At 34.0% G+C, this 27,365-nt stretch overlaps 1 protein-coding gene across 7 annotated transcripts in view; it reads left to right on the forward strand.

Annotated features, from left to right (window-relative positions):
* LOC115879307 (insulin receptor substrate 1) overlaps positions 1-27,365 on the forward strand; it is a 205,095-nt gene that overhangs the window by 125,219 nt on the left and 52,511 nt on the right. For all 7 annotated transcript variants that reach the window (XM_030896056.1, XM_030896060.1, XM_030896058.1 and 4 more), the window contains 3 exons: positions 2,874-3,061; positions 3,564-3,655; positions 22,830-22,996. In XM_030896056.1, coding sequence (XP_030751916.1) covers positions 2,874-3,061; positions 3,564-3,655; positions 22,830-22,996 — 447 coding nt within the window. The remainder of the gene's footprint in view (positions 1-2,873; positions 3,062-3,563; positions 3,656-22,829; positions 22,997-27,365) is intronic.

The raw sequence follows: 27,365 nt of genomic DNA on the forward strand, positions 1-27,365 counted from the left end.
TATATTATGTATAATAATAATTTTCTAAAGTAAAATTTAATGTTTCAATCATAGTCTAGCCTTGGGTGTGATTTGTATAAAAATTAAATATTACATTTAATAATTAATTAAAATTATGTCATATTCCATAAAAGGAATCGTTGGAAATACAAAATAATTGAGAGAAAACATTCACTAATTAATCCATAATTAAAATAAATTTTGTAAATATTGCGAGTGCGTAATTTTATTAAAATATTAATAACAGATATTACAGCGTAATTGAAAAGCTATAAATAAATAATCAAAATATCAAAGAGAGAAAAGTCCTTCAATATAGAACATACTATAGTGTAAATATTTTAATTGTATAAAAAATATACCAGACTTGCTTTAAATTAGAGATGAGCAGAAAGTCGCAAATTGAGATTTAACTGAGGCGATTTGAATCTGCATGCTTTGCGATTGAAACATCTATCTGCCGACTTCGGATTAATTTTTAGGCAATAAATATTACTGCAGTTACGATCACAGCTCCCACACTGCGATTTTAGATCACACCAGGGTGCCCAGCGCAATTCGCAGTCTAGACTAGATCAACATTCGCAGTCTAGACTTCAATAAACTATTCTGCAGATAAAAAAGTATTAAAGTTCGCATAAATTTATGTCTTAAAATGCTTCGTTTCGGAGATATAGGGTGTAGAAGTTTCATTTTTATTTCGATTTTTTTTTTCAAAAACTTACTTCGATATTTGGATGAAATTTATGACACGAGAAATTTGAGTTCGATGTCAGTATGAATCCTACTTGTGTTTTTAATTGATTTGAAGACAAATAACTCTTCGTCCGTACTTGTATAAAAATGCCGAGTGAAAAAATATACATTCTGCCGTTTTTTACGTAAAAAAGGTCGCAATACATGTCATCATTAACAAAAATTGAACATGTAGACTAGATAAATGATATATTTCAAATGTCATTGTTAGTGATACGATGGGAAAAACCGATTAATTTTAATAATCGAGTACTCAAGCGATTGCAATAACCGAGTGATCGCTTTACCGAAATATCACTCGTATTTAAAAATACGGTTTTTCGACCGTCGTCGCTTGTTGTAAGTACTCGTTAACGCCAAGCGCCAAGCAGTAAGTTGCGTGCGCAGGGCACATATTCTTTCGATGATGAATGGCAAGTAGCAAGCAACAAGCGATTCGCTTGATCGCTTGATTTAGTTTATTTCAAAGTCTATTTTTAGTTTATGTCAAAGTTTGTCGATATAGGTTGTAAAATTTTGTCCCTCAGATACGCAACTGATAAATATATATACGGCGTCGTATAAATTTGCTACCTGCAATGTATGTACAAAATTCGCTCGGCTTTTTATCGAGTATGTCACATTAAAATCGGATTTCAATTTATTTCATTCTAGGATAGCTTGTGTTCGTCGCTTGTAACTCGTCACTTGCATCGCTCGTTCATAATCGAGCGTTGTCGGTTATTTTAATAATCGAGTACTCGAGCGAATTTTCGCTCGAGTTATCCCATCACTAGTTATTATGCCAAAGTGCGTAATTGCCAAGGTTCACCAGATATTGTTGCAAAATGATATGCCAAGGTTCACCAGAAATTGTTTCATCATAATTTGTTTAGAATGATTTAAAAAAAGTTCCCAGGTTTATCATTTCAGTCAAACTATCTAGTCAACATGTTTATTTTTTGTCAATAATGACATGTATTGAAAATTTCCATTCCAAATATCTTAATAACGGTTTCTCGTAGCAAGTTTTACCAAGAGACTTTTTTACGTAAAAAATGACGGAAATGTACATTTTTTACTAAGTAGTTTTTTTATACAGATACGGACGAAAAATTATTATGCGTCAAAACAATTAAAACATGTAGGTGGTGCCCCTTACAAATAGGACCCGTATTGACATCGACATTAATTTTTTTTATGCCAAAAAATAACCAGACACCAATTTTCATCCAAATATCGAATATAGTTCAGAAATTATTTGGAAAAAATCGAAATCAAAATTAAATTTCTACATTTTTTACACCCTGTATCTCCGAAATGAAGCATTTAGGAAATGAAGCATTAGGGATTATGTCGAACTTTTTTACATATTTTTATCGGCAGAATATGCAAAAGTTTCCCATATACAATTCGGACCACCTTGTATATGTAAATGACTAAAGAACAGTGTAAGTAGGGTTCCGATTTCGAGATCGGGATTCCGTTTTGAAATCCCGGGATAAGAATACATAATCACGGGATCCCGGGATTGACGATCAGAATGAGAAATTTAATCTAAATAAATACTTAATAAAATGCAGCTACATACTATATATCAAAAATAAAATCAGAAAAGGGCTTTATTAAAATAGACAAAACAAAGTAACATTCATATTTGGTAAGTTAAAAAAAATACAATTCTTGTTGCAAAACTAAAATATAGCAAACATGAAAGTAGGTACAGGGTGAGTCAAATTCAAATAAGTTCAAAATAGCCCAGTACTTTTTGTTGAAAAAATTAATACCAAATTTAAGTTTTCTTGCGAAAAGAAACTCATAGACGTGTTTTTGGGATCGAAATATACCGCCCCTAAAAATATTTGCACTTAATTAAGACTCACCCTGTTGACTCACCAAGACTATAACTGTTAGATATTGACGTTCTTGGTACAAATAAAATATGATGTTTGAAAGTGTATAAAGTCGAATCATTTTAGATTGGCCGTTTAAATTTTTCGAGATTTCCGGGATCCCGGGATTTAATATCGGTATTTCGGGGATAGATACACGGGGTCCCGGTTTGAAAAACCCTAAGTGTAAGCTGTATATGTATATTTTTCCTCAATTTTTACTTAATTTGTTCTCTTTCTTTTCAGAATACGTGTGGGAAGTAAATCTGTGTGCCAGAGGCTTAGGGGCGAGCAGGACAGGTACCTATAGACTGTGCTTAACTGACAAGACTGTCACGCTGGTCAAAATCGACGTCCCGATCCCTACCGTCCTTGAATTGCCGCTGTCAAGCGTACGCAGCTGTGGGAATCTCAAAAACTTCTTTTTTCTGGAGGTAGGTACAAAAAATAGAGCTTTATTTCCGTATTATTAAGAAACCTTTTCTAATAGACGTGAAATTATATGTTTTAACTATGTCTTGGAGATCTAAAAAATGAAATAATTCAAAATGTACAGAGTAAAATATTGTGTACTTATACCTTTGAATAAAAAGATAAGGGAGAGGTATAATGCAATCCATGGCATTATAGACGTGATCGACATCATGAACCACCATTTTTAAGAGTTCTGTTTGACGTTCCAATTTTTTGACATTTGAATTTGATTTTACTTTTTTTTATTATAGTCATACTTGTAATACATATTACATAAGATTCACAAATATCTAGGTAGATACGCTTGCATAAGTCGACAGGCTGGTTATGAACAGGCTGTGATTCGTATCAAGTACAAATAACTGTGCGATTCAATTATGTTTCTAATATACCTAAGCCAAAAACCGTTGATTTCAATTGATTTTAATGTCATTTAGACTGAGTCGTATATTTTGTTTTCAGGTGGGGCGTTCATGTAATCTGGGCGCTGGCGAATTTTGGTTTGAGGCAGATGACACAACGATAGCATCTAATCTTCAAAATACCGTTAGCCAGTAAGTATTTGATAAAACTCTATGTATTTTGATTATAAAATTTAATTCCTGAGAATGTATAGAAAGCTAAATGGGTATCAAAAGAATATTATGTTTTAACTTAGTTTAATTAGATAAATAACTAAACATTCCAGAAGATGTGTAAAATTTGAGGCTAGTATTTTTTATAGTTATTATAATAACTTCTGAATTTATCTCTTCAGTTTAAATAATACGTGGTAAATACTACTACTACTACTACTACTACTGCCATTACTCGGTGATGAGTATTTGACACGCATCAGAAGATAGTTACGCAAAGCGTTTTCTTTCATGAGCTTTTCTGTGACTGAAAAGCCCGATACGTGACGTTATCTCTCTTCCGCACTCCCAACATTCAAAAATCTCATTGCTTTGTTGCCCCTTTACTTTTTGGTTGTCGCTGTTAACTGATTGATTCTTCTCCATTATGTTCTATTGTGCGCTGCTTCCTCCCAATGATTTGGCATGCTTATCCAAGTTTTCGTGGAAAATATCCTTGTACCTTTTGAGTTGTCCTTTTACACTCTTCAAGCTCACCGTAAAGAAGAGATTTTAGTTAACGATTTTCCTGTACCCTGCATACGTGACCAACCCGCCTTAAGCCGGATTTAGTAATCATGACTTCAGCGCTCTCACAGCTAGCTTTTTCAAGAACCGATACGTTTGAGACATGGTGGTACCATTTGATTCTTAACAGTTGTCTAAGGTTTGGTGCAATGCATTCATGTGCCGGCAGTACGGAACCCATCAGGTATCGCTTCCATATAACATGGTGGAGATTATTATTGCTCGGTACACTGCAAGTTTCGTTTTTGTGCTCAAGTCATGATTGTAGAAAAACTCTACAAGTTGTTATTAGACCTTTTGAAAAGAATCAGACTGGATAATATACCCCAGAAATCAGAACAGCAGAACTTAGCAAGCTACAATAGGTATGTTAAGGTCGCAGTGGAATAGGGTAACCAAAAAGAATACCTAGAAATAGCCACCCAAAAAAATCTAATCTAGTGCTTGATTTTGAACTTAGTGAAGTAAACATAATCTCTTGTTTACGATCTTAAATGTATCTGGTCTTGATACTAGCGTGAAATATATATGTGACCATTTAATTCTTCTATTCATAGATATCATTTTTGGATAACTTATTTTCATATGACATAGTGGGCTACCCCGAAAGAATTATTTGAATGGAAAGACACACACGCATTATGGCAGATTTTTAACCAGTGTTGCAGATCTAGCTAGCTCAATTTTCGAGAGCTTCGGAACAACAATATAACAAAAATTTAAATCATTGAATCAACAGTGTGTTTATCACATGCTTTGTAAATATAAGATTTAAACCAGTTTACACTCGATACTGGATAGTGATGCATTTGTCTGAAATGTCGTATATCTAAGAAAAGCAAAAGCAAAGGAAAGTTGGAATGGAGGTTCTCCGATTATAGAACAGCACATTGGCAACATTATACGAAACCCAAACAACGCTCAGACGATCGGATATCCTTTTCCAAAAATATTTAACCGTTGCGGTGACCGTAGTAGCAGACAAACGCCGTGACAATTATTTACGAACAATTAACGGACTCATTCCGGTTGAAAATATACGGCCGCACAAATCGGATCGGAATTCTGTGCCAAAACCAAATACGTGGGCACCATCAGCTGCTACAACGTTGCCATCAAGAAATATGTTTTTTTTACATTTGGATGATGTTATAATATGAAAACTATGAAGATACGTTTTGATATTTTGAATTAATGATATTTGGATTACATTTTCTACTGTGTACATCTTTCTGCAATTTAATTTTTTTTCGATCTGTCAATTTTCAAATCAAATCAAAATATTGCATGTTGAGAGATATAAATATATATTATATCGGTTTTGAACGTCTTACGTTTATCCGATGCCTAACTTCTACGTCATTTGGTCATTCCAGTGGCCCTCATTTAGATTACTGGCACTCACTGCCATTGATATACCCTTTTTCCAAGTGTTCTTGGGTCTTCCACTCTTTCTTCAGTTTTAAGATATCCATTTCATAACTTGTTTTGGAAGTCTGGTATCATTTATTCTCCGCACATGTTCGTACCATAAAACTTGCTGCGTTCGATGTCGATTGTCCTTCAATTTCCCTCAAAAATCTTTTTTCTTCCTTGTACAGAGTTATTGTTATGGCAATATTGTCAGTATTGATATTATTGATATTGCCACATTGAAGTTTTGTGGTTGTTTTATCTACACCTGTTAATTATTTTGTTTATACAATATACCTACTTGTGTATTATTTATTTTAGTTTTCATTCGATTTTAACTAAACGAATTTTTTTGCTTCTTTTATATTATGTTTCTTTAATTTTTAATATTTTTTTAGTCTTGTATCTTTTATTTGTTGACAAATAATTTTAAAAAAATTATTTAATTTTGATTACTATCGGGTCCACATTATGATTCCGTTTGTTTGTTTATGGCGATGCCAACCGACCTACACGTATAGGGAATTGACTAGGGCTCTTAAGAGCAACGAGAGAGAAATTAATGATGCAGGATTCCAGTTATTGTTGTTTCTTCCTGTTCAGTTATTTTTGTCACTTCCATGTGCTTAATAGGTACCGTGCCTTTAGTTCCAAACCTTTGCCTAGTTTATTCTTTAAACTGTTGATTTATTCGGATTTGGTGTAGGCTTTCCGGGCTGCGAACAAATCTAACACAGCGCCCCTCCTATACAATCTACATCTACATAATTTCAGAATGAGTTGGTCAGAATGGAAGGACTCAAAACAGTATTGATTTGGCGGTCGGTAGACTGTAAAGTTAAGTACCTAAGTTAGCTGTAGGTACTAACCTAAGTCTAGCTCTAGCAATCAAAACACGCTGTAAGTGTGTTTTAATTGCTTTGGTTTCACTCTTTTTTGCATTTTTCTCTGTTCGATTATCTAATGCGCATCTGATAGCTTTGAATATTTTGATTTTAAAATTGAATGTTTTACCATTTTTTTAACTATCAAATTTTAAAGACAGTTCAATTCAAGTCAAAAAATGAAAATGCAAAGTTACTAGGTTTTGTTATCAGTTCGGCGGTATTTTCTGTTTAAAATACAGTCGTCGAAAGGCTTGCTTCTTCGTCTTCGTCTGCCTGGTTAAGAGTCCATTTCACTAGTCCGAAAAAGTAGCAAAATAAGCGTTCGGCATTTAACGTTTTATGTAAAACTGGCTAGGTATTTTTACACAAATGAAGGAAATTAAAGATAATCCGTATTGTAGCACATTTTTAGACAACTTCTTAGTTAAGATTTTGATGGTCAAACATCAACAAAATGTTCCTTATGTTTGGACTATATTTTATGGAAGATAAAGCTATAATTTAAAATTCAGTTACAATATGGAAATTGATGAAGTTTTGCAGTGATATATATAATTTATATGGTTTTGTAACAAATTGCTCGCTATTTTATAGCAAATGCTAAAGCTCTGCAAACCTAAATCAAACCTTAATCAAAGCACGTGTGTTTGGAATTTTGAGTGTGGCTTAACACGACAGCATCGGGCTAAGCCTTAGGCAAATTTCTGAAATATAATATAATATATTTCCTTCGGCCACACACCCGCTTTACCCGACCCCGAGGGCGACCACAAAGTACAGCGTAATGGTCTCTTAAGTGCATGACGCTTTCAACGACAAATTAATTCAATTTTCCACCGGCATTTACAGATATAAAAATATCATACCGCCGGATGACGGTATTCTTTTGTATACACTAACATTACCGCCGGCGCGGCGGTGGTTTGGACAGTGCGATTATTTAATAACGTAACTATATTTTCTTAAATAAAAATCGTAAAGTAACGAAGTAAGTTTTTGAGCAAATAAATTACTATGAAACTATTCTTTTCTGTTCTCTTATAATTAAAACCCAGTTTCCCCTGCCTTATTAATATTTCCGACACCTGGCAACAGCGATCGGCGACCGATTCGCTCGCGTTTTTACACTTTGTCCACGTCTAGTCGCATAAATTTTCCCGCTTGACAGACCTGCGCCACGGACAACCGTTGTACGAACGAACGAACTTTCCAACGGATTATAAAATCATCATCGCCCAAGAAAAATCCTCCTCCTCTTTCTCGTCCATGTTATTATTGTTGTCGATTTGCTCTCATACTCCAACTCCTTCGTAACCTTGGCCAAGGAAACCGCTTCGGCGCCGATTTTGTTTTCCTTCGATTGTTATCGGCCTAAGTCGGCAGTATTCGAGGTCAAAAAACAAAATTCGATTTGGGGATGGGATCGTTGACTGAAAAAAAATCCGTTTTAAGAATTAGAATAAAAAGCTCTCAGTTAAAAAGACATCTATATTCTATTGACGTATGTTCTATACGGATAATTTCCAAAGACTAACCAAGCTATAGTTCATACCAATTAAAGTTTTAGTCACGTGATTAAGTTTGAACGCCACAGCGTTGCCCACTTTTACATATTTTTTTAGGGGACAAAAATAAATTAACTATAAATATATTAACAGTTATTATTTACATCAACAAAACTCATCTCCTTAACAGCACTTACTTTGCCATTACTACGGCTTTCCCGTTCAAAATATTCTAATAAGGTAGCAATGAATTTTTTGCATTGGCTATTAAGCTATCTTGTACACTTCGCACTAAAAAAGATTCTAAAGAGAACAATGTTCGACTGCAAGGTCTGCTAGTAAAAAAAATTAAGCTTAAAGGATCACAACACAATTCATTTAAACCAAAAACTCGTAATACAAAACTAAAATGTCAAAGGGAATGACAATGTCAGGAAAGAAATAAATAAATGACCGCACCTTGACATTTTTTACAGCAGAGCTACCTGAATCCTCAATCCATAGGGTATATCCATGGTTGGCAACAATGAATTTAAAAACCACGCCCTCGATTACGTAACTAAAAGTTTAATTGGTATTGCTTGTATGTGTTATGAGTATACATAGCCATATTCTCTCAAAAGTCCGCCAAAATTGATATTTCTTTCAATTTATGATGCGATCAAGAGTTCGAAAAATGCAAGTGTTCAAAACAAACATATTCAAAAATTTAAGAGAACTTAAAAGAATAATTCTAAAGGTGTCTCCTTTTTATCAATTTTCCTTATCAAACGCATTTTCTAAACTAAATCATCATCTCCAAAGAAACACTCTCCTCCTCCTTCACACCGAGATTATTGTTGTCAGTTACCTCTCTCTTCTCCAACTCCTTCCTAACCTTTTTCTGAGAAACGTCGTATTTTTTTCTTTCGATCGCTATTGGTCTAAATCGGCAGTTTTCTAGGTCGAAAAAACACAATTCGATTTAGAAATGGGATCGTAGGATGGAAAATTTTTCCTTTAAAAGAATTAGAATATACAGTGAGCTGTCCTTTAACAGACATTTACATTCTATTGGCGCCTTTTCTATACAGTCATTTTTCAGACACTAACCTAAATTCATGCGTGACAACGTGCCGTATCAACCTATCGATTCATTTTGGTACGATACGCTGCAATAATGTACCGACCTTACAGATCGATTGTGTCATTGTGTGTCCCTTTTCTTGGGTTATAAGGAGTTATAACTCATCATACAGTCTCAGGGCTTTGGCAAAAGCCAGTGTTTGCGACGGCTTCACAGACTCTAGTTCTTCACAGACTCTCCATCTCCGATATCAGTCGTACCAAAGTTTATAGCACGAATGGTTGTCGTCTCGGTGCACTCAGTGATGAGGTGTTCTAGTATTTCCCCATTTTCCTCACAGAATCTGCATTCGCCGTTGTTTAGTAGCTTCAATCTACTGAGGTGTTCGTTGAAGTTGAAGAGACAAGTGTCCTATTATAAACCCCATGACAGTCCGAATAAAAAGGAAGATCAAGGAAAATCTTTGATTTTTCTCGGTCGTTCCATTCCAGGATGGAGTCTTTCAGGTACTTGACTTCCGCTTTAAGCTGATTTCCACATAGGAATCAGAACGGTTCTGTTTGCAATTAATAGAGTGTTCGCTCCTTTTCTAGCTAGATCGTTTACTTTTTAATTGCTTTCTACCCTTGGTGAACTGGCACCTAGAGTAGGAGGACTTTATTTTCTTTGCCTAATTTGTTCAGCTTCTGTAGGCATTCTCTGATCGACTTCGAATTGATGGTTACTGAGTTGATCGCTTTTAGTGCTTCTTGACTATTGGATAATATTGCTATTTCCTGTTGCCGATAGTTCCTAGCTAAGATAAATTGTATAATTATTGTAACTGTGCGTAGCAACGTAGCATATATGTAATACGTTGATACGATCCAAGACCAGGGCCCGAATTCTGTAACTTCGAAAACGCTAAGCGCTTTTAGACGCTCATCGTATATGACGTTAATTTTCGCTGAGCGCGCACTTAACTAACGATTTGGGTATTCTCGTCTGACGCGCTTAGCGTGTTTACTGATTGCGCTAAGCGCTTTGAAAACAGTTGCCTTAAAGGATCGTTTTGCTTGTCGAACTGTCAGTGAAAATCGAAAAGTTGTGATTTTGTGCGTTATCTTGCTCTTTAGTAAAAATTACTACTGCTTCTATAAATTCCTCAATAAGTAATTGATAATTTACGACTTGGTAGCTATAAATATTGTTCAAAACATCGAAAATGCTGAGAAGAGTCTTCAACACTTCCCTCGTATAATAAGAATAATGACATATCCATAGAAAAATAGCTTGACATAACTCAATAATAGGTTATGAAATTCACGTAACATTGACATTTTTCATTGTTACATCCGTCAGTTATCAACTTTTGACTATTAGCTACATTGGAAATTGTGATGTTGCCAATATGTGCTCAACGCGTATCCAGAAGACGATTCGCATGGCAACCAGTATACCAAAATCAACTGCCTTGCGTGTCTCTGATCGAATACTTGCGCTCACCGCTTTGAAAGCGTAACGTTTTTATGTCAAAGTTACAGAATACGGGCCCAGCTGATCGATATATATTTTTTATGGTGTAGCCTCCCCCACATACTCTCTTTGTAGTTGGGCCCATTGATGTCTGTTGTTGGCCAGGCGGGCCCAAGTTATCCCTGCTAATTTCCTAATATCATGGTCCCATCTCAGGTTTGGTCTTCCTCTAGGTCTCTTAATTCCTCGTGGATCCCATGCTGTAATTTTTGTGGCCCATCTATTGTCCGTTCTTCTTGCCAGGTTCCCTTGCTCCCAGGTCCTGCCAATTGCTATTTGAGGGATTTGACTCTGTGGATCACATCTATTACTTGGGTTTTTGATCGTATCCACTCTATTCTTTTACGATCTTTCTTGGTTATTCCCAGCATATTTCGTTCCATTGAGCGTTGTGCGACGTGCAGTTTCCTTATGATCTCCATTTTAAATGTCCATGTTTTGCATGCATAGGTCAGGACTGGTAGTACACGTTGGTCGAATGTTTTCTTCTTTAGATAGAGTGGCATTCTAGATTTGATGTACCTGTGTCAAAATGTATAATTTCTATGAAGTATGCAAAAATCTTCGTATTCACTGATACATAATAATGATACGATACTGGGCTTAAGTGTACGTGTAAACCTCCCTGTAACATTTTATTTCATCTCGCACACATTATTTTCATGACTTTCCAGTAAAGTCACTGTAGAATTTATTTAAATTTCTTTTTATACTAAATAAATTGGCACAAGGTATCGAAATTTGCGTTTAGAAAAAAAGTCACTTGGATCCCTTCTATTCTAAGCTAAAACAAAACACTAAATCACCACAATACACCAAAATACTTTTCTTTTTAACACTGGACGCTTGTTTTGCTAATCATGTTAGCATCATTCGCAGTTCATTAAAACTAACTTAAATTCTAAAACTAACCTAGTCTTAGAAAAAGCAATGTGAAAATGTAAAATGTTTTGGTGTATTATTGTGGTAATTTACTGTTTTATTTAGTATACTTCATTTCTACAGGGGCTAACTTAGTTTTAATCATCTTCTGGTGATACTAACATGGTTAGCGAAACACGCGTCCCATGTTAAAAAGAAAAGTGTCTTGTCGTGTAATGGTAATTATTTAGTTTTATTTTGCTCCTGTAATACCAAAGGTTTCAATCCCAACTTTATTAATAATTAAAAGTATAGAAGAAAGTAAAAGAAGAGCATGCTTTCGAGGATGACTATTTCACTTTAAACTTCAACATTTTATGAAATCGTATTTTGTTTAAATAATTGAATCACATCGATTTTCATTTTTAATTCTAGTATTAATATTGTTTTTAATATATTGTGATCTTTAACATTCAGAGCTATTAAAAAAGAACAGAAATTGTAAAACTCCACTAAATTTCACATTAAACTCTGAACGTTAACGATATTAAAAATCACGGTTATTTATTTATTATCACTATTTATTCACAGCCGGGATTGAATGATATCTGTTTGATGTTTTTCCCCTTTGACGTTGTTACGTTTTATGTAGAAAATATTTAACTAGTCATTATCTCCGGCTCTTAAACTATCAAACAAACAATTTCACAGCAAACAAATCAGTTATCATTGTTATTTACCTGGCTCGACCAAGATAAAGGTTTTCTGAGAAAAAAAGCGCCAAGCGTTGTACCAATGGCGCATCAGAAAAAAAATGTTAAGAATGCATGTTTTTTTTAGTTTGTATTATTTTTATTATATTTTATTTATTAAATTATTAGGCATCATTTTTTTAATGCAATTTTATTGAGAACTTTTGACTGATTTACTAGATGTTACATTGATGTCCTGTATCTAGAGTAGATTTTTTATTAAAGAAAGCCCTGTTATGATGTTTTGTCTTGTGTTCTATCATTGAAAGGAGACTTCCAATATTCTGCAAACCTAAATAAAAATCTAGAGAACCGGATATCTTCCTACTATTACTATAAACATATCTTAAGCCTGTATTGTATAAGTTTCAGTACAATTATAAAAATATGTACGGCACTGGTTTCAATTCCGCATTCGAGTGTCATATTACTATAACCAATTCGCAATTACATTAATTTTCTAGCGAAGCATTTCTAACAACTCTTAATACCATATTTCTAATGAACAATACTTGAAATACATATTATGTATATGCAAACATGTATCGCTCACTCAAATACGCTCGAAGAATTATTGGAAATAGATTATTTATCTGTTCGCGAATAATTGACTGCAAGATGCAATAACTTTAATTGCATTCGTAATTGTCATCAGATAGAACGAGATAATCGATATTTTTATAGTTCGTAAGTGTATTAAATGTATTTGTTTATAAATAAGGGGTTTTTTTTGTTTTTAAACTATGTATTATTACTATACATTAGTTAATTAAAATAATTCAAGAAAAAGAAAAACAGAATATGTCGAACTGGGCCAAATATCTCCCATAAGATAGAAGATGGTAGTAACAAAATAACAGATTGGCTAAGGCAGCCATGCATTTAATTATTGGATCATCTCCTTCCAGCTCATTCCCTATCACAGAGATTACAGATATATCATGTGTTATAAGACAGACATTTGTGTGGAGTTTCAGTGTTAACTCCAGAAGTACATCTTCATCTCTTTCATCAGTTTCATTATTTTTATGTTCCAATTCTTTGAGTTTTCTTCAGTAAGTTCCACAACATGTAATTCATATAGATCTTTTAAATCTTCCTGATGCAAATCATTAAATCCCTCGACTTAAAACGACTTTCCTAAATCAGCATTTTCTTCAGTTTGATCTCTAATACCAAGTACCTACCTGCGAGTTGGATAATTTCTGGTCATATGTAGCCAATAAAAGATGTGATTTATCGATTGAACCAAAAAGGTGTCTACAAGTACCACACAAACTTAGTAAAGCAATATAAATAATAAAACAAGTATATAATAATAAAACAAGTATATAAATAATAAAACAAGCATATATAATAATAAAATAAGTATACGAACAGAATGTGGCTTAACAAGAGAAGTCAACGTCTTATCTGGTAAAAGATAGGGAGATAGCCCTAGCCCATGTCTCTTTAACATAATAATGGAGCAAATAATGTGAACGAGGTTAATGCAGGATTTAAGATGAACAACCGTTACCTGAGAATACTCTGTTACGCAGATGATGCTATCCTGATAGCAGCAGAGAGTCTTAAAATGCAAATTTCATGTGAAAAAAACACAATCTATGATAATATACAAAAATCCAATACGGTGCAAACTAGTAGTAAATGAGCGCATTATAAATCAGGTAATGAGTTTCAATTATTTAAGGATAGAAACATCGAGTAGCAGAAGTATAACGACAGAAGTAGACAATCAGATTAAAAAGCCTCAAGAATATCAGAGTATTTACGTGACGTAATATGGAAAAATAAATACATGAGTACAGAGAGTTTAAAGACCCGAATTTATAAGACCTGTATAAGACCCATACTGACTTTCGCTGCTGAAACAAGAGCAGAAACATCAGAAACCAAAATTAAGGAAAAAAGGAAAATGAGAACAACAGAGATGAAAATATTACGAACAATAAAAGGGACTACACTGCTCGACAAAATGCGCAACACAGGCACGCTAAGAGAGTTGGGAATACAGAACGTTGTCAGATGGGCAAATCAGATTTAGCATACCTACTTTAGGGGATGACTATAAGCAAGGCGCCGCTGCTGGTAGGTCCTCAAAGCGTTGGTATAAGACAATAATTGACAGAATTGACAGGACCTCGTCCTATTACAAGAAGAAGAAGTATGTAGCCAATATTGGAATGGTTCAAAAATAAAACAAAAGTATATATATGGGATGTTAGAAGAGAAGTAGCAAAATTAAAATGCAAGTTTGCCAGTCAAAATGTCAGACCAAGGGACAATCGATGGAATAAATGCACCATAAATTGGAGGCCCTGGGAAAATAGTAGGAGTAGAGGAAGATCTCAGATGAGGTGGACGATCTGAGGAATCATGCAGACACGAGATAAAAATGATGACAGGCAGAGAAGAGTGGAAGAGATTGGGGGAAGCATATGTCCAACAATGGACCGAAGAAGGCTTAACCATTTATTCATTCTATAGTTATATAGTTTCTATCATAGACTAGCCTATTAAGGCTTGGGATCACGCAATTTAGGATACGCCGTATAAATAATAGTTATCTTCTTTTTTGACATTTATTATGCGTAAGATGAGGTAAGCACGATCACTATTACGCTTATACTTTTTCCAAGTAAATTTATTTGTTCCCCATGGCGTGTAGTAATTGAATTAATGCGAAAAGAGTGTCCACCATACATCACCGTCTACCTAAATATGATAAGGACTTAATTTATAATAGGCCGAACAAATCATTATAAATCAACCTCTTTTAGGTTATCACTTTTTCGGTTTTGTTGCTGTATATGTGCATGTGTGTTATTGTTTCGAGGTGTGGAAGGAAAATTGGGCTTATAGGTTATAGATTAGGTTATTGCCCTCTAAATTATATGTTAGCATATTTTTCCGAAACGACCTTTCACTTTTATCATAACCCTTTATCTAAATTAAGCGTTCTGTTACTAAATTACACCTAATTATACGTATTAATTGTTTTATTTCAGATATTAATGGTCTTATTCATGCTTCGACAATTTGGTTGCTTTTTGGGCGGTATTATAATCGCTCAGTTTTGAGACTACAATTAAAAGTGTCATAGTAACTGGACATTATCCAGATGATATTCATATTTTCCTTGACCCTAGATTGTAAATTGTAGATTATATAGGAAGGGGGAGGGGGGTTAATCACTGCAACCTTTTAGATATATTGTGTCCCTCTGTCCTGAGTTAATCATACAGCAAAGCCCTGAGGCTTTGCCAAGTCCTGTTGTCCAGGTCTGAAACAAGGGTGCTGTATTTCACCTACATTGATCAAAATCTATCTCGAACAATTTCTCAAAGGATGGAAGCAAAAATGTAGAAATATGGGAGTACCAATAGAGACTAACATGGCTCTACACAATGTGCTTTTTTTACACAAGTTCTCTCCATCTCCAATATCAATCATATCATCACCAAAGTTTATGGCACGAATGGTTGTCATTTCGGGGCACTTAATGATGAGGTGTTCCACAGAATCTGCATTCGACATTGTTTCTTAGCTTCAATCTACTGAGGTGTTCTGTTAAAAACCCCGTGACAATCCAAAGATTGTTCTTGCTTAAATCAAGAAAAAATTTTTGTTTTTTTAATTTTTGATTTTTCATGGTCGTACGTCTTGAGTAATTTCTTCGAGTGTCTTCGACACTTTTAGGTTTACCATTCCAGGTTACGAATGGAGTCGTTCAGGTTCTTGAGTTCCGCTTGTTGGTTTCCATTTGGTAAGCAGAACAGTTCTGATCCAGTTACTGGAGTTTCCGTTGCTTTTCTAGCTATAGCTTTTGCTCTTTCATTATTTATCTTCTCTAGGCATTCCTTGACTAACTTCGAAGTAATTGTTACCGAGTTGATCGCTCTTAAATTTATTTGAATATTGGACAAGATTGCTATTTCTTGTTTCTGATAGTTCCTGTCTAAGATTAATTTGTACGCATCTTTCAACAGCGTAGATTTCTGCCTGAATGAGGCTGGGATAGGTGCCTATTGATTCAGAGTATTTAGTTTTTGACCCAAACGCTTCTAAATCTGTTCCAGCTTTGGTCTTGGAAGCATACGACATTATGGTATGATCTTTTATCTGGTGAGCTAACGTTTCTCTCTTCCATTTTTTTTGTTGTTCAATACTACAGAGAAGTTTTTCTGAAACTTCTCTGAAGTCAACAAACGTCTCTCAAATGAAAACTCTAAAGTTTTTAGGGAACTCTCTAACGAACGCGGTTCTTTCTTCGGTTGGTTCTCTCTTTTCAGGTCTAGTATTTTTTTTATATGAAACAAAATTGAATTTTAAATTTCATTATTTTACAGAAAGGTACGTCTATAAGAGCGTACTTTATCGACACAAATATAGAGATAAGCAGCAACCTGTCGTAAACAGGCATCGTTAGTCATCAAAAAAAATAAGTCAGATATTTACGTAGAAAAAAGTAAATATTTTCTCCTGGCGCTCTCTGGGTACGTTACTTTCTTATCGGTACGATTTTTATTTCATACGCCGATCTAGACGTAAATTGTTTGTACCGTGCATTGTTGTTTGGCGCCGTCTGAATTTTATGTGTAACTACCGAACTCCAAAGAAGCAGGTTCGTATTAAGTTGTATCGTTTTGATAAATCCATTTGATATGGTGATTTTCTTGTAATTCTTTAAATGCTGTATAATATTTAATTAAGTGTCATTAAGAAATATTAACAATTTGTGAACTAGCATTGACCACATATAACATAGGCTACCTCAACTGTCAGAGTCAACTTGGAAGGACAAAAATTAATAATCTTGCTACTATATTCTGCAAGCTTGCAAAGTTTCTACATATTCTGTTATATATTTTTATCAAAATTGAAGATATATTAAAAAAGTATTTTTTTTAAATATATCCAAGTAGGAATGGTTGTCGTCTCGGCGCACTCAGTGATGAGGTGTCCTATTTTCTCCATAAAATCTGCCGTTGTTTCTTAGTTTGAATCTACTGAGGTGTTCATTCAGGAGACAATGTTCTGTTAAAAACCCCATGACAATCCAAAGATTGTTCTTACTGAAATCAAAGAAAATCTTTGATTTTTCTCGGTCGTAAGTTCTGAGAAATTTGTTCGAGTTTTAACGGCTCATCATTGCCTACTACAAAGAACCATCTATGTCTATCCATATCTCTAAGACAGACTATCAATAAACATAGAACGTGTTCTTCCTTTTCTTCATCTTATTGATAAAATCAGCCAATAGCTTTGTCTGTCAATCCCATCATCTTTAAATGTCTATTGAGCTTGCAATGTTTTGTTAGAGGACCCACTACAGGTCTACTGATTCCTATCTTTTCTTATTTGGGCTGTCGTAAATGTTCAGGATTTTTTTTATTATGAACTGGTCACTATCCTGGTGAATTTTTCAACTATTCTAAAGATTTGTAACGAAACAATTGAGGTATAGCACTGCTTTTTTTCTTAAGGACCTTTTTCAACTTGAAAGTGAAAATGTAGCTCTCGAAAAGAGTCGAAAAACAGAAGCAATACTGAGCTCTAAAATCTTTGCGTTACTGAGTCATCTAGGGTGAACTTTAATACTCATTTTCTATTAAAGAGCTTGTAGAAACTGAGCCACAATAGGCCCTCGCGGCCGCAGTGGAGGGTACCACCTGGGACCCACTCTTAGTCAATACAATACTGAGTCATCTATAGATCAGAATCTTTCACAAAAGATAGACAGGTTGAAATGTCCGAAAGGTTAGTAGCATAAACGACTCATTATGTCTAAATATTTCCATCACTTCGGTATAAAGGAAGCGGCCAGTTGTATACGAGGAAAAATCATTGATAGACCAATAGGAGATATCGTGATATAATCTGACAGCTTGGGCGCTTTAAGGAGAACCATGCAATCAGTGAGATCGAAAACTGTGATGGACTGCTGAAAAGCACTGTCTTTTGGCTGCGTCAAGTCGGGGCCACTTTATGCTGGGTGCCAGACCACAGCAATATGGTGGGCAACCAAGAAGCGGACAGACTCGCCAAAGAGGGGGCCAGAGGAGAGGCCGTAGAAGATGGCCCACCACTTGTGACCACTTGATCAGTTCACTAAAGAAAGCGATAGAAACCACCATCAAGGCCAAGCAGCAAGAGACATGGTTACACCGTGAGGACTGCGCTACACTCAGCGCCACAGCTCGAAGACTGTGACCACTGGTAGATAACAAAAAGACGAAACGACTACTAGAGCATAAAAAGAATTTAGTACGCATAATTGTAGGTGTCGTCACTGAAAACTGCCCCACAGGAGTAAATCTCGTGAAGTGGGAGATTTCCAACGACGCGACGACTATTGCAGAGAATGCGAAGAGGAAGAAGAAACCATAGAGTACCTGCTGTGGCCACTGTCCGGAACTGGAAAACAGATGCTTTAAACCTTTAGGGTACGGTTTTTTGGAGGGACTAGAGGAAGAAACAGAAGCCAATATCAGCGACATCAGGAGATTTGCAAAGAGCAGGGAGTGTTTTACCGCAATGAAAGAATGAGAGAAAGGAGGAGGAAAAATTAGAGAAAGAATGAGAGAAAAAAAGAGGTTTGATACAATAATACGAAGATATCGCAATGGGCCCAAGGCCTCCAAGTGAAATATTCAACAGGGTCCCTAACCAAACCTATCATCCACCACTTCGATAGTTTAAGTCGATTATTATCACACATTTTAGTAATACTTAATGGACTCTTTATGACGGGTTTATTACAACAAAATTTAGTAACAATTAATAAAAAATCAGTTTCCTCTTTGAAAAATACTTTTGATTTTATTTTTTTTTCTTTTATCTTGCGTACTAAAACATATTTTGTCGGATTCTAACTAAAATATATCCTTACTCCGGCACTGCCATGCTAGTCTTGTTTTTTTCCTGCGACCAACAATCGGTAATAAAATTTCAGAGAAAAAAAATTGAAAATACATAATAAAAAAGCGAGCGTACGTCGACTGTCGCCATTTAAACTAATCATTTTATTGTAATTTTTATTGTTTTTTACGTAACGTTAGTTTTCCGATAACAACAGTCGAGGAGAAAAATCAGAAATAATTCGCTTACGTCAATTGTCGGTTAACTTGAGGAACGATATGGCTTTTAAGTACCGTGCTAAGATATCTTACTTGCGTCAACTATTTTTTTTTATCTTTAAACACTGCAAACGAATACCCACCATTTTATAACAAATATGTAATTGTCGTTACCTGTTTACCATTTCTGTTATTTAAACGATAGGGATTTTATATTAGAAATTGATGTTGCACCTGAACAACTATCAACTAATATAATGAACTAACTATTTCTATAATATTTTCTGGAAAAGTCACCTCCAAAATAAAATATTTTAATAAGAACTGTTAAAAAAGTTTTTCGTCGTTATCCGACACCCAATTTCTAGCCCTTTTTATTCATACAATCATCTGTTGAGAGGTTTCTTTCAGTCATAGATTTTTATAAGCCTTTTTACATACATACATATACAGCCGTTACTCGCTGAGTATTCGACACACATAAAGAAGATGGTCACGCAAGGCGATTTTCTTTCATGAGCTTTTCTGTGACTGAAAAGCCCGATACCTGATGTTATCTGCCTACCGCACTCCGGACATTCAAAAATCTCATTGCTTTGTTGCCTCTTTACTTTTTGGTTGCCGCTGTTAACTGAGGTTACAACTCTTCTCCATTGAGTTCTATTTTGAGCTGCTGTTTCCCACTCATTCTGCATGTTAATTCCCTTTAAGTTTTCGAGGAAAATGTCCTTGTACCGTCCACCCGGCCTCCTCTTACCGTCTACAAGCTCTTCGTAAAGCAGAGATTTTGGTATGCGGTTTTCTTGGATTCTGCATACGTGACCAGTCCATCTTAAGCGGGATTTTGTGACCATGACTTCAATACTCTCGCAGTTAGTTTTTTCAAGGACCGATACGTTTGAGACATGATGGAACCACCGGACTCTTAAGAGCTGTCTAAGGTATCTCTGTTGCAACTTGTTTAATGCGTTCATGTGTCGGCGGTACGGCACCCAGGTTTCGCTCTCATATAACATGGTGGGGATTATAATTGCTCGGTACACTGCAAGTTTTGTTTTTGTACTCAAGTCATGATTGTAGAAAACCCTGTCTTTTAATTTCCAGAATGCTCTTGAGGCGCTACTAATCCTGTGCTGAATTTCAGAGTCAATATTGGCCTTTTCCGAAATCAAACTGCCAAGGTAATTGAATTCCGCCACATATTCCAATAGTTCTTCTCAGATTTTTATAGCATGGTTGTGATCTTCCGGGGGAGTGCACATGATTTTAGTTTTGTCGATGTTTAGCTTAAGGCCCAAAGCCTCGTATGCCCAGGTATATGTGTTCAACATCTCTTGTAATTGCTGTACCGTGTTTGCAACTAGAGCACAGTCGTCAGCGTATTGAAGTTCTGTGATAAATTTTGTACGTGTTTTTGCCCTGAGTCTTTTTATGTTGAACAGACCGCCGTCATATCAGTATCTAATGCCCAATCCTCTCTCCTGCAGTTTGCTGTCCACTACAATGGAGAGCGCTGCCATGAATATTTTAAATTTTCAACATCCATTGAATAGGAGAGACGCTAAGGCACATATCCCTGCCTAACTCCTGTATTTGTTAGGAATGGGTCGCTCAGTGATCCATGATGTGACACTCTTGACTTGTTGTTGTTATGGAGGCTTTTACACACTGTAAGAAATGTGTTGGGTACTCCGAACTTTTTCATAATTGCCCAAAGCGCATCTCTGTTCACATAAGCTTTTTTAACATTCCAGTCTCGGTCTCCCCTGTTTCCCTCTGCCTGTTGTTTCCAAATTCATTATTTTCTTGGGCCATCTTGTATTTTTCATTCGCTCTACATGTCCATACCAAATCAGCTGCTTCATCTCTATATACTATGTTATTGTGCCATCTATATAAATTTGTTGTTTTACTGTATAACGCCTTATTCTTTGTTGTCGGGAAATTCCATTTGATCTTCTAAAAGCATCCATTTCTAATGCATCTTTCCTGTTCTTGTATTTCTGGGTTATTCTCCATGTGTCTGCTCCATATGAGAGGTTGCTCGCTTTATCATGGTTTCATAGATAGTGAACTTTCTTCGTTTTGTTACTGATTTGCTCCATAAGATTTCATTTAGACATTCAATTATTTTTTTCGCGTTGATAATCCTTTTTTCCATTTCTATACCATCAATTCCGGTGTTATCAAATGGACTCCCAGGTATTCATATTCTTGACATTGTATAAATTCTTGACCGTTGTTTAAGTTCAAATTTCCTTCTTGTGCGCGTATACAGGGTGGTCCGAACTGTTTTTCGGAAACTTCAGCAGCATATTCTGCAGATAAAAATAAGTAAAAAAGTTCGTATAAATGTATGACCTAAAATGCTTAGTTTCGGAGATACAGGGTGTAGAAGTTTCATTTTTATTTCGACTTTTTCCAAATAATTTCTGAAGTAACATCAACATTTGGACGAAATTTGGTGTCTGGGAGTTTTTTGATATGAGAAATTTGATTTTGATGTCAATATGGCTCCTACTTGTAGAGGGCACCACCTACATATTTTTAACTGGTTTGAAGAGTAATAACTTTTCGTCCGTACCTGTATAAAACTACTAATTAAAAAATATACATTTACGACGTTTTTAACGTAAAAAAGATCTCTTAATAAAAATCGCTACGAGTAATAGTTCTCGAGATATTTGAAATCGAAATTATCAATACCTGTCATCATTCACATAAATTAAACATGTTGACTAAATAGTTAATAGATGGAAATCATAAATTTGAAATGTTTTTGTGCCAAACCATCATCAATCATCATATTTTCGAAGAAAAATTTACGATTTTTACCAAGAGACATTTTTTACGTAGAAAAATACGAAAATGTATATTTTTGCACTCAGCAGTTCTATACAGGTACGGACAAAAAGTTATTACTCTTCAAAACAGTTTAAACACATGTAGGTGGCGCCCTCTACAAATAGGAGTCATAATGACACCAATTTTCATCCAAATATTGACGTTACTTCGACGGAAAAAATCGAAATAAAAATGAAAATTCTACACCCTGTATCTCCGAAACTAAACATTTTAGGATATACATTTATAAGAAGTGTTTTACTTCTTTTTATCTGCAGAATATGCTCCCGAAGTTTCCGGAATACAATTCGGACCACCCTGTATATAGATAAAGTTAACTGTCAAGCCCCATTCTCTGTATTTTTCAGTAGATTTTCTTCGTTTCTTGCATATCATCTTTGTCACTATTTGTTATTATTACTTACATTATCTATTGTTAAAATAGTTGATTGAAATTACATCATACTGCAGAAATTATAATTTTTGCTCTTGAATTAACCAGTGAAATATTTGATATTAAGGTATCATTTTTCAATTTTCCAATAATAAGTTTTATTTGGAATCAAGTTTTAAACTGGACATAGACTATATAAATTGAAGTTGAAAAATAAAATAGTGTTCATTTTCATCAAGTTTTTTAAATTCCATTTCTTTTTTTCAGTCGCTTCAAATTGATCAGAGAAAAAGAAAAACTGGCTAATAGCACGGAAGCAACTGATATCCAACCTACAAGTCGTACCAGATCTTCAAGTGCTACCGAATCAACCAAATCTACCAATAAGAAATTTAATACTCTGACGCAGAAGGGATCTTCTGTGTTACCTCCAGGTAAAAATATTATATATTCTTATAAATTATTTTATATTTAAACAATAAATTCCATCTTGATTCCCCTTGCGATTGTCTTCACAGAAACAAATGCTAAATGAAAGAAATTATTTACTTATGACTAAAAATTAACTGGGAATGCAGACATGCAGGTTAATTTTTTGGGATAAACATTACTTACTATAATGAAAAATTCACAGTATATTTCCAGATAAGATTTCCATACGTCCGAATCTACCAGGACATGTTCGGATTTTATGGTGTCCGGGGTAGTTGACTGGATATTGAAATAATGTACGGTTTTCATCCCCTCATAACCCCGGACACTATAAAAAATGTCCGGGTAAATCCGGACATATATGGAAACAACATTTCCAGGGCAACAAAACTTTATCAACATGCCGAACTGCCGAAAGGATATCAAAAAATTAAAAAAAAAACAATATAATGTAATTTTATAAAATACATAATATAATTTTTAGTAATAGAATAAAACAAAAATCATATACATATTATTATCGTCTTTGTTTATTAGTCTCCTATTATAGTCGAAGGTATTTCTACAGAGAGTGTAAGTAAATAACCACAAACTTTTGTTAATAGAAATATAGATAGAAAAATGAAGTGTGTAAAAGTATGAAATAAGTACCTTTTATTAGTTTTATACTCGATCAGGCGTTGGATTTCCCAAATGGATTAAGTTATAACGTATTGAGCTAGAAGATCGATTATGAGTATTTTGATCGTACGATACTACTTAGAGTTAGCGTAAATGTAAATAATTAAAATTCGATTGATTCATTTTAAATATAATACACTTTATATCCACTCACACATTCTTGCAACAAATAAATTTATTTACTTTCTTCTTTTTTGGATGGAAACATTTTCTTTCTCAGCAGAAAATGTTATAAAAGTGCTTAGAACAAATCTCTATAATGTTAGTTCGGGAGTTCGGATAAACCATCTGCAGATTGTATAGAACTTGTATAGAACCCCTACATTTTGGCAACTAATTTTGTCTAGTACTTTTTACACTACCTGGATAGTATATAAACCAAACAAATGTTGTAGCTATTTTAGTAAAAATTTGGAATGTTTTTTCGATTAAAATAACTAGATGTTTGAATAGTTAGTTTGTTTACTCTGTGTACTCTGACACTAGGCTAAAAATTAGTGAAATAAGAATGAAATATGTATTTTAGTTGAAAGAAAAAAGTTGTTCATGTCAGGGTTGGCATGATTTAAATCAAGTGATTTTTTTAATTTTAATCATGTGATTTAAATCAAAAATAATAATTTTATTGAAACTTTATAATTAATCAAAAAATCACTGTAAAAGTTATAAAAATCTGTCCTAGAAAACTATAAAAAATATTTCTATAACAGATATAACAGATAATAAATCGAAAAATAATTGTAAATTTAATAAAACCATAAAAAATAAATATTAATCAATTTAAATGTTGAACCGATTTTTGAAGTAATTTCGTGTGAATCAAAAATTCGCTGTTCCAATTCATATCATTCGCAGACTAGTGCAGAACTAGGTTCTTCTGATATAGAGACTATATCTTCATTCCCGAAAATCTATAATCGTTGTCAGAAAATATGTTGTTTTATATATTTTTTTTTGAAACGTTGGTATGTTTCCAAATTTTTACCTTAAGACATTTTGATTTGCAGTAAGTACTTTACACTTTGACATTAGATAATACTAATTTTATTCTCGACTTAAGACTATTTCCGAACAACAGGTATTGCTTTATTAAGAGTAGAAATTATACTTTTTTGAGGATGATGTACATTTGTAGGACCATCGTAAAGCTGTTCCGACGTTACAAGGAGGCACAAAAAGTACATTTTTACTCCGAATAAAACACTATTTTTTCAAAACATTACAAATAATTTTTTAATCAATTTCAAACATTGCAAATAATACAAACAGTAATCGAGAAACAATTTATACACTCGTTGAATTTGACACTTAATATCAGTTTAATAATATATTTTTGTACTTTTGTGCTTGGGCGTAACAGTGCTTTACTTTTATGCCTAGTCGTTAAAATGACAAAAATTAATACTTTTGAGACGTTTGAAAAAAAAATCCTTTTGATCTGAAGCGAGCGACTTTTTTTGCGGAATATACTGGTGACCGATGTGGAAAAATGACACGCGCTGTAGAATTGTTAATGTTATCGGTATCGGTCAGAGTTATAAAGATTTAGCCATTTAGGATAGGACTTTAATTATTGGAAATAAGTCACAGTCATTTGGAAATCCGATTTCAATATCGTTTTGAATTAAAATCAAAAAAATCTGATTTAAATAAAAAAAAATCTGATTTAAATCAAAAAAATCCGTTTTTTTTTTTATTTTTTTTAAAAAATCATGAATTTTTCCAACTCTGGTTCATGTCTTGCGAACAAAGACTGTTATGAATGGACGCGTATAATAGTACTAGAATGAAAAAATAATGACAATTTAACTAATTGTATTGTTTTAAAAACGTGACTAACTTACTAACGGTGCCTAAAACCAAAATGTATATTTATGTTACTGTCTACTTGTATAAATGAAGCATAATAAAAAACGGTCTTAACTCGCTTCAAGTCGATTTTAACTAATTTGTTTTTTCCGTTAAGTCTGCGAAAAACATGTGTTATGAAACACTTTTAAAAAATTTAGACTGATTTCCAAGTTTTTTTCTCTATTTATTATGCCATAAATTAAGGCAAACAAGACAGCCAAATCGAGATTGATAATAAAACGTTTAATTTTATTGCATACCTGTCAATTTGGGTTACTTCTCAGATAATAGGTTTGTTCGAGCACAGAAATGTGTAACCTTCTAGAACCGTAATTAGAACCGATTGCCGACATCAGATTTGTGAGCATGTGTCTACTTGAAAGTGCTCTTACTATACCAAAATTACATGCGGGTTCGACTGGTTTTTGAACTGATTTTAGAATGAAAATCTAATTCTCAATTATTAGTGGAGACTAGATCAAGAGTTAAATATATTTTTGATATAAATTTCGCATTTTGTATTTTAATGGTTTTATTTACGGATTATTGAATTTATTTACTTTTAATTAATACAAAATCAACTTATGCTTTATTTAACAAATGTTTCAAATAATCTTCAGTGGTATCCACGTACTCAGTACCACTGTTCTCTTCGTCACTAATCATATTTAGTAATACCTACAAAAATATAAAAATGTTTATTTAAAATAGGTATCAAAATAATAAATACCAAATAAAACTTGAAGAATTAGCAAATTAAAAACAGAAACTAGCCAAAGAAATAAAGAAAAACAATAATCAGCAGACACAGTCTTAACACGTTACGTTCGTAAACGATTCTCTCGTTGATGGAACGCATTTCGTCTACAGCGCTTAAGCGTAACCATACCAAGAATGGTTCTCTGCTATGTTGGAACAAACCTAATAACTCTAAATAAGTGTTCTCTAAAAATATAGCTAATTTATAAAACTGTCATATACCTACCGTTTTCTTTGTTTTCTTTCTTAAAATCGTATTTAACTCTAAGAACATAATATAAAAGATTATTTATTGTTCAGTTTACATTGTACAGCGCGTCCCAAATTTGGGGGTCATCCGGGGTTGCCAGTCGTTTGGGTTAGTTGTCCCGGATCGCAGAAAATCATATACTATTCCGGAAAGTGTCAATCAAATAATAAGATTAAATAATGTCATAACTCGAGTCAACAAAGGATTAAAAATAGATGGAGAATATCTTAACCATCTAAGATTTGCTGATGACACAGTCCAAACTGCCAATAGTTCTGAAGAACTACAAGCATAAATTAATAAACTAAGTAAAGCCAGCAATAAAGTGAGTCTCAAAATGAATTTAGCAAAAACGAAAGTAATGTACAGGGTGGTCGAAATTGGTCTGTTTCAACAGAGAAAACCTATTTCCTGACTAGATAGAGCAAAACCGACATAGATGTCATGGGCTCGATTTCTGAGACACGTTTAATGGCGTAAATCGCCTATTGATATTTTCGCTGCTGACTGAGATACGGGGTCTTTTTTAATTTTTTACCATTTGGAAAATTGCCCATAACTTTTGTATTTCGCGGAATAATAAAATTCTGTAAAAACGTTCTTAAGGCACTCTTTTAAGCACAATCCAGTGGCGTAGTCAGTTTTTTTCTATACTTGCTTTTTTTCTCAGAAATAATAAAAAATATAATTTTTTAAATGGAAATCATAGTTGGCTATGAACTTAAAAAAATGCTGGCGTTTAACCCTTTTTAACGATATAAAGTTATGTGTATTTAATTCTAAAAATGAGAGAAATATTACGTTTTTTATCTTTGTGTCGAAGCGGGTCT

This window comes from Sitophilus oryzae, unplaced genomic scaffold, assembly GCF_002938485.1.
Source record: "Sitophilus oryzae breed Bouriz unplaced genomic scaffold, Soryzae_2.0 scaffold_1576_pilon_pilon, whole genome shotgun sequence".
NCBI classification, from domain to species: Eukaryota; Metazoa; Arthropoda; class Insecta; order Coleoptera; family Curculionidae; genus Sitophilus; species Sitophilus oryzae.